The sequence below is a fragment of the Curcuma longa genome, chromosome 3, assembly GCF_044706935.1.
Source record: "Curcuma longa cultivar G26 ecotype Majalengka, Jawa Barat chromosome 3, ITB_CL_G26_1.1, whole genome shotgun sequence".
Taxonomy (NCBI): Eukaryota; Viridiplantae; Streptophyta; class Magnoliopsida; order Zingiberales; family Zingiberaceae; genus Curcuma; species Curcuma longa.
Window position 1 is genome coordinate 19,641,585 of NC_133863.1, and position 18,971 is coordinate 19,660,555.

General features: G+C 38.2%; 1 protein-coding gene across 1 annotated transcript; it reads right to left on the reverse strand.

The window, feature by feature from the left end:
* Positions 1–2,807: 2,807 nt before the first annotated feature.
* On the reverse strand, positions 2,808–7,870 carry LOC141823843 (uncharacterized). The gene is made up of 2 exons (XM_074711059.1): positions 4,255–7,870; positions 2,808–2,893 (listed from the first exon to the last, which is right to left on the reverse strand). Exons 1-2 carry the CDS (start codon positions 7,784–7,786, stop codon positions 2,808–2,810), a joined length of 3,618 nt encoding a protein of 1,205 aa, XP_074567160.1. The 5' UTR covers positions 7,787–7,870.
* Between the last annotated feature and the right edge of the window lie 11,101 nt (positions 7,871–18,971).

The window sequence follows — 18,971 nt, forward strand, 5'->3', positions numbered from 1 at the left end:
AACTTGAGTATTCAAATTGGAATTTTCTTCAAGCTGTTGAGCTTGGGTTGAAGTTCTAATTTGAACTTGCTTGGTTGAAATTCTCAAGTCAGTCTTTTCCTTAAAGGTTTTGTTGAAATTTTCTTCAAGTTGTTGAGCTTGGGTTGAAGTTCTAATTTGTACTTGCTTAGTTGAAATCCTCAAGTCAGTCGTTTCCTTAAAGATTTTGATCTCCTTTTGGAGAGACTCGACCTGAACATTTGAGTTGGCTAGCTCACGAGTCAAATCATAGATTAATGAGTATAACTTATTAACTAGGGGGGAGTCTACCTCATTATTGGAATCATTTGAAACGGATACGTTCGAATTCAGATTCAAACACAAGCTCAAACTCAGTTTCGACCACTTGATCTTGAGTCAGTAGTACTAGAAAGTTCGTTTGGGCTTGTCTTTTGCATCGGAATATTCTGAAGATGACTCGTTCCATGTGGCTTTTAGTGCTTTCATTCTTCGTTGGTTCTTGTCCTTCTTCGTTAGTTCAGTCTTCATTTTATTTTGGTTTGATCCAGGTGGCTTGTTTATTATTTGGGTTATTTTCTTGATCTTGTGCTTTGTGATCCTTTCTTTCTTTTGAACAGTTTTCAAACTAAATTGACTAATTCAGTGTTGAGTTCTTTGTTGTCTTCTGAATCCGATTCATCTTTAGATTCAAGTTCCACTCGAGATTTGGACTTTGGCTCTTTCTTCTTGAGTTAATATGCAATTAAGATAATACCTTCCTTGACCAGTATAGCATTAGTCTGTTCGTCTAATTCAAATTCAGTAAAAAACTAATCTAATTTAATTTTTGAAAGGTTTTAAGAGACCTTGTAAATATCGACCATCGATGCCCACAAAATATTTCTTAGAAACGCTTTCAGTGTGTACCTTATCATGCCCCGATTTTTGATTGGTTGTCCAATTGCGTAGAGGCCATTGAGGAGGTCTTGAATGCGGGCATGAAGTTAGCTTGCGAATTCTCCTTCCTGCATCTTGATGTTATACAGTTCATTAAAAATTAGATCTCTTTTACTTACTTCTGCTACCTATTTACCTCATTACTCACACTTAGCTGTTATGATACTCCATCCTTCAATCCCCTCATCTTCTCGATATTAAATTCCCTCGATAAGACATTTATGCGTCTCTAGGAATTTATATCATTTCCATCTTCAAATATCAAAAATCTTAGGAAGCATTTGGTTTGGTCTTTTTTTTAATTTTTTTATTTTTTTAAAAATTACTGTTTGCTTTGCATTTTCGAATCTCATTCTTTGGAACATGAGAAGCCATTTTCTAAGAAAATAAAAAATGATAAAATATCATTTCCTATAGAGAATGAAAATTACGACTGAGAAATAGAAAATGTGAAAACGCGACTACAGTAATGCTGCACGCCTCTAAATTTCTCCTTGACGTTGCAACTTCATCGCACAACTCCTTTTCTCCCTAACTTAAAGGTTGCGACTCCTAACAACTTAGGCATCTCTACCTCGGGCGCCTCCGGTGGGAACTGTGGCGCCAACACTAAAAATCAGACCTTTCTTCTGTTTCCCATTAAGCGAAGAAGAAAGGAGCGGCCTTTGGCGATCGACGGCAACTCTCAGCCTCGAAAGCGATGAAGTTTTCTCCTCCGAATTAAAGCCAAGAATTTGTTGGTGCAATCTTGCCCCAAGTGATTTGGATTTTAATGTTTGGCTAAAATAAGTTTAAGTTAGGCAATGTTGGTGATCTAACTTGTGTGGTTTGAGTCCACAGGAAAGTCCAGGTTAGGAAACTTGGCAAAGGATGAAGTCCCGGAGGCACGACCTCTTGGCAAAAGATGAAGTCCCGGAGGCGAAACAGGTGGCGGCGAAGGGGAGTCGGCGGCGGAGGGGTTGGCGGAAGGTGCGAGTTTACAGTGTGGGAGGCAGCTAAAGGAGGCCCCGCGCTGAGATAACCCTCTCCATGATTCCAAGCGGTCATCATTGAGGGATATCCAAGTAGTAGAGAGAAGCTTGAATAGATTTGGGAATTCAATAACTAGAACCCAACTTCAGAATCGTTACGAGGCAGTAACAAATCCTTTTTTACTAGTCATGCTCCTGAAAGGGCAGGAACAGGGAAGGAAGCATCCACAGAAGAGGATTGAAATGCAGGAATTGATCCATCGACACAAGCAATATATTGGTGAGATAGAAGTCTTCATGGTCGCGTCTCAAAAACAAATTGTTTGATCCGATTTGTTTGGTATTTTATCCCTTGAATGTTTTTGTTTCCTTTTTAATTTTTCATCAAATTATTCTGATCCTTTTTTGATTTTTTTGATTATACTATAATTATTTATTTGATAAATTTTATTTTTATATTTTTATAATTTAGATATCCAATTCTTTGAATCAATTAATTTTAATTTATTTTCTACCTCACGGTCTCACACGGTCCCACACGGTCAGATTAGATTTGGCCCCTTTCTTGTATGATTTTTTCTTTTCTATGAATAAGATGATCTTTTTATTTAAAAAAAATATTTTATTTATAATTTTTCATATTAATAAATCAAACATATTTTTTAATTTTTTTTAGAAAATAAAAAATAATATAACATATTTTCTATTTTTTTAAAACTAGATAAAAAACAGAAAGAAAAAATAAAAAATAGAAAGAAAAAAATTCAAACTAAACGCCCTCTTAATTTCTCCTTATCTGCGACTCCTCAACTACCCAACGACTCTCGCTCTCCCTCCGACAACTACCTTTCCCTACTACTAGTAAGTTTTCCCTTCTCCCCCAACTTTCTCTCCTATTCTTCAAGGCATGCACAAGCGTATCTCCTCCACCTGACTCCGTCCCAACCTCTTCTTCCACCTCCCGTTGGTTTCACGCCCAGGGCATACTGTTAGATAGGCTAACCAATAAAATTTTACAGGTAACTAGTTATGATTACTATTCATTGAAACGTCATTTTTGTATATGCCCCGATGTGATATTTATCCCAATGTCTACAACCAAAGATATACTTGAAGAAAAATATGAATGCAATAAAAAAGGATTCTGATGTTTTTTTTTTTGTCTGATTTGATTTTTACAACCATAAAAATAAGCAAGTAAATAAAAAGAACAACAAATTCTTTATTAAAACTGATTAGCAACCAAACAGATTAGTGCATCATTGCATCGCCATTAAACATCATTGGGTATATGAACGAATTTTTCAGAATCCCGATTTACATCTTGTTGGTGCAATCGTGCCCCAAGTGATTGAATTTCAATGTTTGGCTAAATCAGTTAAGTTTGGCAATGTGGTGTTATCTAACATGTGTGACTTGAGTTCACAGGAAAGTCCAGGAATAGAGTCTTGGCAAAGGTGAAGTTCCGGAGGCGCGGCCTCTTGGCAAGGATAAAGTCCCAGAGGTGCGGCCTCTTGACAATTGATGAAGTCCCGGAGGCGCGGCCTCTTGGCAAGGATGAAGTCCCGGAGGCACGGCCTCTTAGCAAGGATATCTTAGCACGATGAAGTCGAGGGAAATGTCTCAAGCTAGTGCAATGAAGAACACGAGGCTTGTGGAAGACGTTTGAAGGCTTGCATCTGTAGGGTCCCCAAGGATGTCTGTATCTCCACAATAGCATGATATTGTCCACTTTGGGCCTAAGCCCTCATGGTTTTGTTCTTGGGCTCTCCCCAAAAGGCCTCATACCAATGGAGATACTTTTCATCCTTTTAAACTCATGATCTTTCCCATGTGTTTTAGATGTGGGACTATGTTTGCACCTTTGCAACCCAACAATTCCCCCCCTCAAACAAAGGACCACAGACCCCCCCCTCAAACGGAAAGCCTCCGTTTGATGTTTGAATCTTCAACCCACCAAGACTTTTTGCCCTCGGTCCACCCTGACCTACTAGGACTTCCTGCCCAGCCGCAACCAGGACTTCCTGCCCAGCCGCAACCAGGACTTCATGCCCCTCGGTCTACCTGACCTACTAAGACTTCCGCCTAGCCGCAACCAGGACTTCATGCCCCTCGGTCTATCCGACCTACTAGGACTTCCTGCCCCTCGGTCTACCCGACCTACTAAGACTTCCTACCCAACCAGGACTTCATGCCCCTCGGTCTACCCGACCTACTAGGACTTCCTGCCTGGTGTCTGGTCCTCTTGATTGAAACACGGGAGCCCCTACTTCCTTTGTTTTTAAGGTTTGACTTTCTTTGATCCGCTCCACTAATGGAGATTGTGCGATCAAGGAGACCAATATACCACGTTGTGTTGGTCCTTCCTCATTCAAATCTAACTCCGAAAATTGTTTGACTATCTCAGTCACTGCAACTCTGTGGCATGCCAATACCCCTCTGGACTTTCTGCTCAATGCATCTGCTACTACATTAGCTTTTCCAGGATGGTAGTTAATAGTGCAGTCATAGTCTTTCAGAAACTCCATCCACCTTCTTTGTCTAAGGTTTAACTCTTTCTGCGTAAACAAATACTTTAAGCTCTTGTGATCTGTGAATATCTCGAAGGTAATACCGTAGAGATAATGCCTCCAAATCTTAAGTGCGAAGATGATAGCCGCCAGCTCTAAATCGTGTACCGGGTAATTCTTCTCATGGTCTTTCAGTTGCCGGGAAGCATAAGCCACCACTCGACCATGTTGCATTAAAACTGCACCCAATCCTTGAATCGAGGCATCCGTATACAAAATAAATCCATCCTCTCCGGAAGGAACAACTAGAACTGGAGCACTCACCAATCTCTGCTTGAGCTCTTGAAAGCTTGCTTCACAAGCGTCTGACCAAGTAAATTTGACTCCCTTTTTAGTCAACCGAGTCATAGGCGCGGCAATACTAGAAAACCCTTCCACGAACCTCCGATAATACCCAGCTAATCCAAGGAAGCTGCGAATCTCCTGCACTGTCTTTGGTGCTTCCCATTTGACCACCGCTTCAATCTTCTGGGGGTCTACCGAAATCCCTTTGCTAGAAATTACATGCCCAAGAAATCCCACAGAAGAAAGCCAGAAAGCGCATTTACTGAACTTTGCATATAGGCGCTCTTTCCGTAGTACTTCTAAAACCATTCTGAGGTGTTGTTCATGTTCTTCCTCTGACCGAGAATATATCAAGATATCATCTATGAAGACAATCACAAAACGATCTAGATATTCCAGAAATACCCGGTTCATTAAATCCATAAATGCTGCAGGAGCATTGGTAAGCCCAAATGGCATTACCAAAAACTCATAATGTCCGTACCGGGTACGGAAGGCAGTCTTCTGAATATCGGTATCTCGAACTCGTAGCTGGTGATAGCCTGATCTCAGATCAATCTTCGAGTAGACACAAGTACCCTTAAGCTGATCAAACAAATCATCAATTCTGGGTAGAGGATACTTGTTCTTGATAGTTACCGAATTTAATTGCCTATAATCAATGCAGAGCCGCAAGGAACCATCCTTTTTCTTAACAAACAGAACCGGAGCTCCCCAAGGAGAAACACTAGGGCGAATGAAACCCTTGTCGAGTAACTCTTGAAGCTGGACCTTGAGTTCCTCTAGTTCTTTTGGTGCCATCCGATATGGAGCTTTCGATATTGGAGCTGTACCAGGTAGCAACTCAATAACAAACTCTACTTGTCGTGGAGGTGGCACACCCGGAAGGTCTTCTGGAAATACATCCGGATATTCACAAACGATAGGAACATCAGAAAGTTGTATAGAATTATCCGTATCGGCACTTATTAAAGATAAAAGGTATCCCTCGCATCCCCGAGCCAACAACTGCTGAGCCTGGAGAGCTGAGATGATAGATACCCCACGATCGTTAATCCCTGTAAATTCCCATGATGGCTGATCTAAGGACCGGAAGGTCACCACTTTACCTCGACAATCAACCGTGGCGTGGTATTCTGATAGCCAATCCATACCCAAAATGATGTCAAATTCAGTCATCTCCAATACTTGTAGATCTACTATGAGTATCCGACCATCGAAATTCAAAGGACAACTCTTGACCTCCTCATTTGACATTAATACCCCACCAGATGGTGTCAACACTGATAAACCATATGATCGAAGGGTTGGAACCCTCCCTATTTTGCATACGAATTCCGGGGAAATAAAAGAGTGCGAGCTACCAGTATCTATCAATATAGTTGCAGGAAAATTATAAACAGAAATGATACCTCGGATAACCGATCCTCCAGCTCGCTGTGCCTCCTCACGCGTCAAGGCATATACTCGTCCTGCCTCCGAACTCGACTGCTGACCCCTCTGGACAGAAGAAGAAGGTTGACCCTGATCTTGTGAAAGCTGGTACGTCTGGGTCGAGGGCTGATAAGGCATCAATGGATACTGCTGGGGTGAAGGTAGTAAATACTGCTGAGGTGGAGGAGGCAGGTACTGCTGTGGCGGAGCTAACCAGTACGGCTGAGGCAAAGCTGACAAGTTCTGCTGGAATGGAGGTATAGTCTGGTACTCGCTCCTCACTTGGGACTGTAACTGGAAAAGTTGTGGCTGTGGAGCAACCTGGGTAGGTGGGGGATTTTGTGGCTGGTGCTGTGGAAATCTCTGCGGTCCTTTCTGCTGCCGAGCTTGTGGAGGTCGTGGTGCAGGCTGAGTCCGCTGAGACTGTGATCCTCCAGCTCGATGTTGTGCCCTCAAAGTACAATCTTTTTGCTGATGCCCTGGTAATTTACAATAGAAGCATATGCTGCGATCCAGTGAACATTCTGCTGCCGTATGATTGAATGCACCACATTGAAAACATTTTGTGGGGGTTTGGCCGTGCTGAGATGGGCGTGACCGACTAGATCCCTGTGCTACCTTGGCCACCTTCTGTGGCTGTGAAGACTCTTTAGTTGCATCCTCTTTAGTTGCATCCTGGTCACGAAATCGACGACGACTCTGCTGTCTAGCCTGTGATGTCTGCGAGGTCTGCCGACTAGCTTCCCTTTCTTGAGAAATTTGTTGCTGAGTTACCTCAATCATAATAGCTCGGTCCAGTGCCTCTTGATAAGTAGTAACCAAAAATCCAGCCATCTTGGCCCGAATATATGCTGCAAGTCCCTGTATAAAGTGCAGCATACGCTGATCGTCTTGAGCTACCAGGTATGGGCAAAATTCCGCAAGTCGATTAAACTCCGCATTGTAGTCCATAACGCTTCGATTACCCTGCTTGAGATTTATGAACTCCTGACGTCGAGCAATACAAAATGCTGCCGGAAAATATTGTCTCTCGAACGCCTCCTTGAATAACTGCCAAGAGATAACCCGATCCCCGAAAATAGTCTGCTGCGTCTCCCACCATGTGGCTGCCTGTCCTCTAAAATGGTATGCAGCTAACTCTACCTTTTCTGAGTCGGAACATGACAGGTACCCGAATGTACGCTCAGTATCCCTTAACCATGTACGCGCCACCCAAGGGTCGGTGGCTCCATGAAATAGGGTAAAACGATCTCTTGCGGCACTCGCAAGCAAAGGGATGCGAGCCTTCTCCATGATAATAGCTGGTGGAGGGATGCCTAGGTTGGCCGGATGAGTTTCCACAGGGTTTGGTTGTCTCTCAGAAGGGCCCCCAACTCCAACAGTGGGATCAACCTGAGTCTCTGGTATTATCTCCGGTGGGGAGGGTGATGCTTCGTGCAAACCATGATCGACCCTCTGAGTAGTAGAGGCACGTCGACGTGTACCACCACGACCTCGACCTCGACTACTACCATCATCCGAACTGCGGGTGCCGCTACGAGCACGACTACTGCCCCAACGTCGATCACGGTTAAGTCTGGCTCGAGGCATTGCCTATAAAAGCAAATAGAATATTATTAGTAATCAACGGTAATCAAAGTATTTAAGTAAATACAAGACCTCTAATCCTATAGCTCAGAGACACAACTTGACTCAATCAGAAAATAAAATCCCAGGCATATCCTTGGAACCCACGGACAGAAATTTGCGAACTTAGCTCTGATACCAATACAATTGGTATCAGATAGACTAAGAATGCAAAGACTAATCCCGAAAGATCTAACTGCTCTGATACCATTTAAATTGTCACGACCCGGAGGTGTCGTTCCCGCCTTCGGGAGGTACCTCACTCGGTGACGAGATAATAAAGGAACCATTACCATAACCAAGATATATAATAGAAAGAAAGAACCATCCATAATGTTATTAGATAAACTGAAATGAGACCGAGTTCATACAACCATTTATTTAAAACTAGGGACAACTATCTGTACTCATAAATGAAGGAAACTGACATAAACCACCAACTGAAGTAAAACAAACCAAAACGTAGTACGTCAAAGTCTCTGAGCAACTCTAACACAAACTGGACCAGGGTAGTATTAAATCTGTGCCTGCAAATCTGGAAGCCAAATAATGTAGAAGTTAGCCAAAGGCTAAGTGGGTAATTAGAATAGATGTGCATGAATATAATCTTAATTAAGAAGCAAAGGAATTAGAGTGGATCATGAATTCATTTTGTCACATTCAGTTCTTGTACATTTCTCCATTGGTACATAATATAATATCTGTATACATATATATATCTATATATACCTCTATTCATCATTCTCTTCATTTATTATCATATAAAAGTCAGGTAATATTATTATTATTTATCATCACCATTAATATCAATATGCTCAATTATCATGGACAGTATAAACAGTTATATTTAATTAAAAGTGCATAGCACGAGCCGATAACATCAGAGTATAGCAGTAACTCAAATATGTGTAGGCTAATAGCCTCCTCAGAATATACTGTCGCATACGTTATCAAACGTACGGGCTTTCTCTCTAGCCCTCACCGGTGGAAGACAAAGTAAACACTGACCGTGGCCTCTGCTCTACCACAATAATATGTGATCGGTCAGTGCTCTGGACCGAGGGCTACATCACGCCACCACTCCTCAGGTGTACGGTCCAGTACTCTGGTAAAACTCTGGTATAAAGCTAGGCTCTTAATTAACACCTCTTAATCTTTATTATTTTCTCTTATCTCATTTCTTGTTATATCTCTTTTTCATCGATTATTATCAGTATTATATTCTCAGTAGGTGTATTCAGCATTTGGTCTAAACGACCACTCAAATTAAATTATCTCTTCTTTACTCATGTAGGTATCACAATCATGTTTACAAATAAAGGTGAGTATCAACAGATAAAAGCTAAGTATCAATAGACTAAGGTATGAACAGCAAGAACTAAAATAGAGCAAGCAATGTAAAGATAGTTATCAACAGACAGAGCAGGTCAGAGTATCTATTAAAATTTGAAAACACCCTTTCCCATTTTAATTACCCCCCAGATGAAACCCATGTGTGAACAGGAAGTAAATCCATTATTTTTACCCTTTTATGATTTAATTTATTTAACCCTGTTTCAGTATTTTAATTATCACTTTAATTCCCTTTTTGAAAATAGGTGTACAGTTATGCATAATCCATTTTATTCTATTTATTCATGCACAAAGGTATATAGAGTCAAAGGACAGAAGGTACCCACAAGTCAATTTTTGTTGGGTCAGCTCCTATCGGGTTGGCTATTGGTGATGGCTCAAGAAGAGAGGTTAGAAGGGGGGAGTGATTCAGGAGGATTTGAAGATTTTATTACTATTTTTGTTAATTTTTATTTTTAATAATTTGTAAAGATTTTGATATTTAGAGTAGTTTTAAAAATTTTTATTTTTTCTATTTAAAGATTTTAAGTCCGTTTAGGATTTTTAGGATTTCGAGTCCGTTAAAAAAATTTTCATTCTATTAGGATTTTTTTTTTCTTTTATAAGTTAGGGTTTTGGGTCAATATAAATCATTGCCTGGTTAATATTTAGAAAAAAGTTTTTGATTTAATAATATTTTTTGATAGTGTCATTTGTTTCTATATCTCCTGGTATTCTTTTGAATCAATAGGTTTTAGACGATTGATTTTCGATGTTCGTAGTCGATCAACGGAATCAATATTGCTCACAGGATAATTGATATCCTACCCTATGTTAGTTGGTATCAAAGCTCTCAGATCCGACAGATCGTCGTCGTGGTCATGACAGGCAAGTTCCCGCTGAGGAAGCCTCGCACTATGATCTTAGCATTCGAGACAAGATACTTCAAGATCTACAAAGATAAATCACAAAGTTATCCCAGCGTCTAGCGGTGTAAGATCATAAAGATCGTAAGTTCCCTTATCCTAATTCTATTTTTACTTTTTAAAACTCCTATCACAATCGCGAAAGCCATGGTCAAAGGGAGCGGTATGGAGATATCGGATTTTCAATTGATCTTTTCAAGTTTTCTGGTACATCATAAATCAAGAAATTCATTGATTAGCTTAATGAAGTGGAGAGGAATTTTTTATTATAAGGAAGTATCCAATCGTTTTAAAGTGAAATTGGTTGTCTTCAAACTCAGAGGTCGAGCATTCACATGGTGGGAGCAATTACAACACTCACATGATAGATAAGGTAAAACTAAGATCACAGATTGGAAGAAGATAAAGAAGAAGATGAAAGATTACTTTCTTCCATTTGAATATACTCAAGCTCTATCTCAGCGACTTCATACATTGAGGCAAGATGTAAGTTTCCAACATGTCGTAGTTGGTAAAAAGTCACAGAACCGAAAGCTAATGATTAGGGATGAACAAAATTATTGGTCAGCTCACCCTCAGGGGTTCGTATTCTATCCGGTCACAGAGCAACAATATATTGGTTGAGGAAGACATAGAAGGTGAGATCAAAATACTTGGTGATCCAACTTATGATGATGTTAACGAAGAGGAGATCAACCTAAATGAAGTGTTGATCAAAGATCAGAAACCCACTTTGTTCGACGACAATCAGCGGCGTAGTTTATCTATCTATGAAATCCCAGTCTCCATCGTCTCACCTTGCATTGATTCGGTTTCCCAATTTATTCAGTATGACAAAGACGAGATTGAGTCAATTGGCGAGCTAATATGTGACGAGGTACTTTATGAGGATGATTATGATGATGATGAAGTTGTCAATGAAGTTGGTGTGGATCTTCAAATTGAGGAAGAAGCAAAATAAACGGAAGATGCTGAATAGATGAGCATATGATATGGAAGATATCGATGAAAAAATCAAGTTCAATCTTATGGCTCTCCCTCCCGAAAAGTTATCTCCGGAGAGGGATGACTTTAATGTCTTTGACCCCTATCCCAATCTACATGGCCTAGGCATTGAACTAGCGCTAAAAGTGAACAAGGATAAGGCAAAGGAAAAGCGTGCGAAGATTGCAATGATGAAAGATGAGCATCACATCTTGAAGCATGGCGAGAAAGATACTGACTTGAGGAAGCAAGCAATCATCAAGCAAACCTTCAATCATCAACTTAAAAAGTATAAGGAACAACTACAAGCTTCACATGTAGAAAATGAGGAATCCAAACTTGAAAGTGGAAAGGATGTTGAGTCCGTTGTTGATAATTTGCAAGATATGGATCTTAGCATAGATCTTTACAGGATAGTAATTGGGTTGAAACTATCCCCATAACTCTAGAAAATAATACAAATTTTATAGATTTTTTTAGCATTTTTTATCATAGTAAATTTGGAGCTTCTCTTGCAACAGATTTAAGTTCACAAGAACGTCATTTTAGCATATGTGAAGTTTCACCAGAATGATCCTTTCTTATGACAGCACCAATGTTATCATTATAAGGGAGTTTCTTTGTAATCCACTAGAGCCTCCTTGGACAATCATGTTTGGGGGCATCGCAAATCCCATTGAAATTAAAAAGAACAAGTTGGTGTTATCACAGTTAGATGCAATTTACAAGAAAAAGAAGTGTTTAGGGGATACGAAGATGGTCAAGACACTACAAGAAAAAAGCAAATAGACAACGCTTTTAATACGTTGTCTATCTGATTGAAAAAACATTGTAAAATTCACTGTTGTAAAAGGCCTCTCAAAGATAACATTTTATAAACGTTGACTTTGTTAACATCCACAACACTTCTACAACGAATAAAAAGCATTGTATTTTAATTCCAAACTGCTTGATTTTGCAACGTTTAATAGCGTTGTCTTTTGGCTTCCAAAATAAAATAAATATTTTTAACAATAAATAAAAATCATTATATTTTCCATATACCAAAATCATTGTCAATTATATTTACCAAATGGCTTCCATATACAAAATCATTGTTTATTACAAAACTATTGTTTGACATGCGAACTACTTAATTACAATGCCCCTACCAATGACTTTATATAGACTTAATTACATAATATGCTTCTACCAACTTTGAAATACATTGTTGGAGTGATATGACCTTGATCCAATGCCCCTCACACGCTCGGCTTTTTCCCATCTCAAGTGTTGTTGTAATCACATCCTCTATTGTCCCTTCAATTTGAAATATGGAATATATAAGTATTAGCTCTAAAATACTGAAGAAGAATATTTTAGAAATAGCATCTACCAGGACAACATGCTTCAAAAATATTGAAGAAGAATGTTTTAAAAATAGCATAAACAAATAAGAACTAAGCTCTAATATGTTCGTAGTTCAGATTGCATTAGCTCTAATTTTGTTGGCATACATGTCTTCCAAATTACAAAAAAAAAAAAATCAATACAAACTAAGCTAAGATATAACTGTAAAGGTTTTAGCTGCATGTTAGTACCTTTGTCCATTAGTAATCAAATATAGTATCTATGTTTTTCTGTATTACTCCAGAAATACGGCAAACAAGACCAAAGTCATCATGGAGCAAGTAGGAATGGCCACATTCTTCTTCTTCTACTACTTCTTCTACTTCTTCTTCTTGCACAACTTGATTGTCGGAAGCATCATCCTATGAGAAAAATGTTAACAAATAAAATATAAAAATAGAAATGTTAAACATAATCTACATTTACTAAAACTATATGAAAACTACAAGGCCATAATCCTTGGATTAGTATAATATTTAACATTTTCACTTATCTCAACACAGTATTTGACGTTTTCATCAAGCCCCTTTACATATAGAATAAATGTTGATTAGCATAATGTCAACTATAAGTAATATTATGTATAATTAGCATAATGTCTCATAAAATATAGAGCAAAATGTTGATGCGTAGATCCATTTGTACATGTTTACTAATTTCAAGCTGTTGCTAAATAGCAAGATAGGATCATAAAAATGTGTTTGTGTTTGAACTCTGTTTTGATGTAAGTCGAAACATTAAGTAAATGAAATGACAAAGGTACTCCTGAGTATCTAATGATTTTATCATTTTGAGTTCTCACTAAAAGGCCTACTCATTTTGAGTTCTCACTAATTTATAAATGTGAATTCTATTGCAGGATCAGGAAGAACAAGAGCAAATCTCCTTCATTTAAAGCCAAAAAATACAAACTAATTTTTGAATTACCATCATAAGAAAAAATATCCACTTCCCAATGTTTACTGAATCAATGTCTCAGCTAGTAGTCAACTCAAGCATAATAAAGAGAACGTCCTACGATGAACAAAGATTTCCTAAAACATAGATGGTGTAGACAACTAACAACCTGAGAAGCAGGATAAAACATATCAGCATCAGGTGGGCATGCATAGATTCTAGTTCACATAGCATTGCTTACTATATCAAAGAAAACATTGCATAATTTTCATTATTATATGAATTTAGTTTTGACTTCACTTACCGAAGAAGCAAGCATTAAAAATCATGGGTAAGATTCGCAAACACCAAAAATCTGCTAACTCCATAATTCAGAATATGTAATCACACAGACAGAGAACCCACACCAAAGAAAGGAAAAGAAAGGGAGTGTCAAGTACCTTGCTCCGTTATCACCTAGGCCATGAAGCCACACGACAGTGGCCAAATGTCTTCCCTTGGGGTCGAACCACATGGGTCGTTCCGAAATCAAATGCCCTGGTAGAAGCCTTAGTAGCTTGATTTCAATCCAAAATCATAAGATCAATCAATGCCTACAAAAATAAGAGATCGAAAGTGGAAGAAACACAGGGAAGCAAACCTGAAGAAATCGAACTGCTCCCGTAGTTCATCTCCCTAACAGCCCGAAAAGCCCCTCTCCCGCCAAGCACTCCCCAGATTCTTTTAGCAACATCTACAGACCCAGCATGCCCTACCTGCGAAAAGTAGCACCAAACACAAATATTGATTAATTAAACCCACCAGTGCAATTCTTTCCCATTATTATGCTATCATTGAGATGACAAAGTGCATATAATAGGAACAGAATGTAGCAGATGCAGGTGAGAAATGAATGAAAGACATTGGGCCAAAGAGAAAAATCCATCATCTGAGAAAGAAAAGTACAAAGGTAACAATACAAAAAAATATGAAATCACTATAAATCATTATCAAATATTGAACATCTCAAACAGAAACAGTCAAATCTATCATCGGCCTAAACTACTATGAGTAAAACACAAATCACAAAAATGAGGTATACCAATTCAAATCCATTTAATTAGATAGACATTCTAGCAAGACTAGGAGTAACTATCTCTATTGTAGAAGGACTCAGCAGGGTAACCACAAATAATAGATTTCTAGTGATCTCAGCGATGCGTTACCAATTTGATCTTAGGATAAAGTAAAATGCGAATAGGCTAAGATAATCAGAGGAACAGAAAACATATTTTCTTAGAACAGCAAAAAAAAAAAGAATATTGGGGCGTATGAATGTAGCGTATCAAGATCAAGGATGACAAAAGAAAATGTACAAAAATGACTAACTGAATTTTTCATCCACTAAAAAGGGTCTTCGAAAACACTCCAACCCTTTCGAAGCCAAACCTTGGATGAAACACAAAAAAGCAAAGTCGAAACACGTCAGACAATGAGCGAGGTACCTGAAAGGCGTGAGCCGGAAGCTGCCATCCGTAGCGTCTCACCATGATCCAAGAAACCTAGTGCTTCAGAGACACAGAACTCTCAGATCACCGGTGCATACGCGGGCAACAGGAAACGAGGACTTCATTTACCCAGCATGGGCGAGAAGATCTCCACCCTCCTACGGAACTTACCGACTCAAAAAGGGTTAGTTCCTTCCACAAAGCCAAACGCTCTACAGACACTTCATTATCCCCGAAAGCTGGCAGAAGAGCAAGGATGGACGAACTAGGGCACCGTTGATGAGGAAGGAGGATGGAATGAAGGAGACAGATGCGATCTGGTTCAGTTTGTAGCCTCGTGATGAGTGTGATGCAGCTTCTGCCTTCTCTAGTGGATTTGTGAGGTAGTAGTCGTGTCGACTTGCCCTAGCGCCCCGTTTATCCATCGGGAGAAGAGGCACTAAGTCAAGACGGATGAAATCCTTGAAACAGACCGCGGATATAAGATATCCTTAAAGATAATACTTTTTATAAAAGCATTGTCTTTGATCAATAAAAAAATATTAATAGATAATGCTTTCTGAAAAAGCATTGTCTTTGATTTCAAAAAAATACTAATAGACAACACTTTTTGAAAAAACATTATCTTTGATTTTTAAAAGATAATGTTTTTGACTTAAAAATGTTGTTAAATAAAAAAATAACACTTTTGACAAACAAAATATTGTCATTATAGCGTTGTCTATTTGTTTTTTTTAGTGAGAGCAACATCCACTATGTCATACTTGTCAACAGATCGACGAGTATTTAAAAAGTCTAACAACTATTAGAAGATTTTGTCAAATGACCTTCTTCCTAGACGACCACCTACATTACTCTAAACTCGGGAATGAGTTTTTTCAACCTGAAATGACTGATGCAGGAGAATTTTAAGATTTTATTACTATTTTTGCTAATTTTTATTTTTAATAATTTTTAGATTTTTTAATATTTAGAGTAGTTTTAAACATTTTTATTATTTTATATTTGAGGATTTTAAGTCCATTTAGGATTTTTAGGATTTCAAGTCCGTTAAGAAATTTTTCTTTCTATTAGGATTTTTTATTTCTTTTATAAGTTAGGATTTTAAGTCTATAAAAACCATTGTCTAGTTAATATTTAGGAAGAAGTTTTTGATTTAATAATATTTTTTAATAATATTATTTATTTTCTTATCTCTTGGTATTTTTTTTCAAATCAACATGTTTTAAATGATTAATTTTTAATTTTTGTAGTCGATTAATAGAATCAATATTATTCACAAGATAATCACTATCCCGCTCGGCATAAGAGGGATGTACCTTGGCTTGGTGCCTATGACACTTAAGTTAGATTCGAATAGGAGGGAAGACAATAATAATGTGAAATGCAGTATATTTGATATCTCAGTTGCCTCCCTTCCATCACATTACCTTATATAGGGTGACGAGGTGACAACAATCTTTAAGGGATGAGCCTCTTCCTTTCTCCCACAAGGCACCCTCTTCTATAATTTGTTGGTGTGGGAAGCAGTAGATGATTAAACTTTAATTTTGATAATGGTACGAGGTTCAAGTTAAGTGTATTATTGGACTGATATGTTGATCTAGTGTGCAGGGAGCACAGATAAAAATCCTAGTTGAGGCTAAGTAAAAGATAAAATCCTAGTTGTAGGCTAGGCAATGATAAGTCTTGATCTGGAGAATCAGGCGGAAGACTTGCCAGGTCAAGTGCACCAGGTGTAAGCCCATGCAATGTCGGAGGATCGAGAAGTATGGCCAAAGTCCAATCGGGTACAGTCAAGAGGACTAGAGGATTAATGAAGTCTGGACGGTCTGGAGGACCAAGTCACAGCAGCAAAATTTTGGGGACCAAGGACAAAGTTGAACAGAAAGTCCAACAAGTCTGGAGGACTTGGTTGGTGAGGTAAATTCTTTCGAGGGGAGTGGGTCAGGACGCGTTCCCAAAAAGAAATTTTAGGCATCAGGTCTAACCCAAGGCTTCACTAGAAACCTGAAGTTAAGACCAAGAATTAGTTTAAAGAACTGACTTTCCAATCTATTTTTTCTATATTTGGAACTAACTTGTATTGCATGTTGGAGGGTTGAAGTCTTTGACTCCCGGCGACTTAAGTCGAGGTTCGAGTCGACTGGACAGTCAAATCGACCAGAACATGGATTCCAGGCGACTTGAGATCTGATAAGTGCAACGGAAGTCAAAGTCTAGTCGACATCCTCCACGTCAGATTCAAGTCGACCTGAATGGGGATTCAAGTCGACCTGAAGGTCAAGTCAGTCGCGGAGAAAGAGGATCGCGATTTATGTGGGGTTAACCTGAGATGCATTCCAGTCGACCGGAGGATGTTATAAAAAGAACTTCAACCATAGGCTTCGTACAACACATTCCATACTTCCACGATCAAGTCTTATCAAGTTGACGGCGTCCTGAGCGTGCAGCAACATCCATCCAAGCTGTCGTCGGGCCGGAATCATGCTAGATCGAAGATTTAAGAAGCTCCGGTGCTTGGGTAACAAATACTTGTATTTGAATTATTAATCCGATAAAGTTTTGTTTTATCGTGATCTTTTTGTATTTGTTACAACTAGTTCTTTAGTGGATTGTCCGTATAAAAATGATCATAGATCGTGGGCCTTGGAGTAGCAGCCTTCGGTTGTGAACCAAGTAAAAAAAATGTCATTCTTGTTTTTTACTTTACTAGTCTTCTTCTACAATCTGATTTACGTTATCACAACGCTCGAATTTTTGAAACTAGGAAAAAACGTTTAAGCACTATTCACCCCCTCTAGCGCTTAAATCGATCCTACATAACTGACCTCTGCTACAATTGTCGTGACCTTTGGATTGCTGGCGAGTAATGACTGAGTCCTTTGGGTATGCTGGTGCTTAATGATCTTGGGTTTGATGACTACTTGCTGTAACGATTGCGTCTGGCAGTTCATGTAACAATTAAGGGTGAGCAAAAATTTGGTTAAACTGAATAAATCGACCGAACCGACCGAATTAAAAAATTTAGTTCAGTTATTTCAGAATTTTGATTATTTTTTAAAAAAATGATCAATTCGATTCATTCAGTTCGATTTCGATTTTAAAAACTGAATAAACCGAACTAGAAAATTAATTTATAAATTTTAAGTAAATAAATTTATAAATATCTAATTAATTAGTAAAATTTTTATAATATTTAAAAAATTTGATTAATTCGGTCGAAAATGAATTAATCGATAAAATATCGATTCGATTTGTTTGGTTTTTATTGAAAAATTCGATCGGTTCGGTTGGTTCGAAAAAAATTAGTTTATTCAGTTTTCAGTTAATTCAGTTCGGTTCGATTCAGTTTTAACCGAATACTCAGCCGTAGTAACAATTGCATCTTTTAAGGAGGCGGCAGATAGCATGCGTAATGGTTGCGGCCTTTAAGGAGACGGTTGCATAATATCAATATCCAAAGTCACACTGGACCACTTAGGCATGATTGCACCCAACACATATGCCATGGAGCAGGTATTTGGGGGGACTGTCGAACCTTATTATATTGAATTCTTTGTTGTGTTTTATGTTTTGACTTAATGTTTTCTAGTAGTGAGAGTCTTTCAGCAATCTCTATTTTGGGTGTTAGATATCTATTGACAGTCTCTTATACTCTATTGGCTTGTTAATTCAATAATGAAATCACTTAAGATAGTCTGCTTGTAAATAGGAAGATTCTAATTTGAATTGAGTCAATTGAATAAGAATTAAGTTGACTAATTTCAAAGTAAATCTACCAACAAGTAAACTAGAGACATATTTCTTGTGAACAAAAAGGTTTGGTTTTGAGATTAATCAATTGTTGTTAGTTTAGTCGATTAAACAGATGATTAAGGTAGAATGTTGTTATTTAAAATAGAGTTGGTTGATAAGTCATCTAAGATAATTCTTCAAATTCAAATATTGTATTGTTTAAATAGAAAATTATTCATATTAGTTGACTATATAAATTAGAGTCCACTAAGAATAATTTGAGTCGACTAATGAGGAAAGCAATTAAATTTATGATGGTCCAAGAGTCAAGCCTATATTTTTATCTAGAGGAGTCGAGTAACAAATGTCTATTGATTAAAAAATTATTGAGTAAAT

Excerpts from the sequence above, each read along its gene's own strand:
- LOC141823843 (XM_074711059.1), bottom strand. The coding sequence starts at position 7,786 with ATGCCTCGAGCCAGACTTAACCGTGATCGACGTTGGGGCAGTAGTCGT. Across the intron at positions 2,894-4,254 it reads GGAAGGACCAACACAACGTG|TATGCCCTGGGCGTGAAACC; the intron begins GTATATTGGTCT and ends CCTATCTAACAG.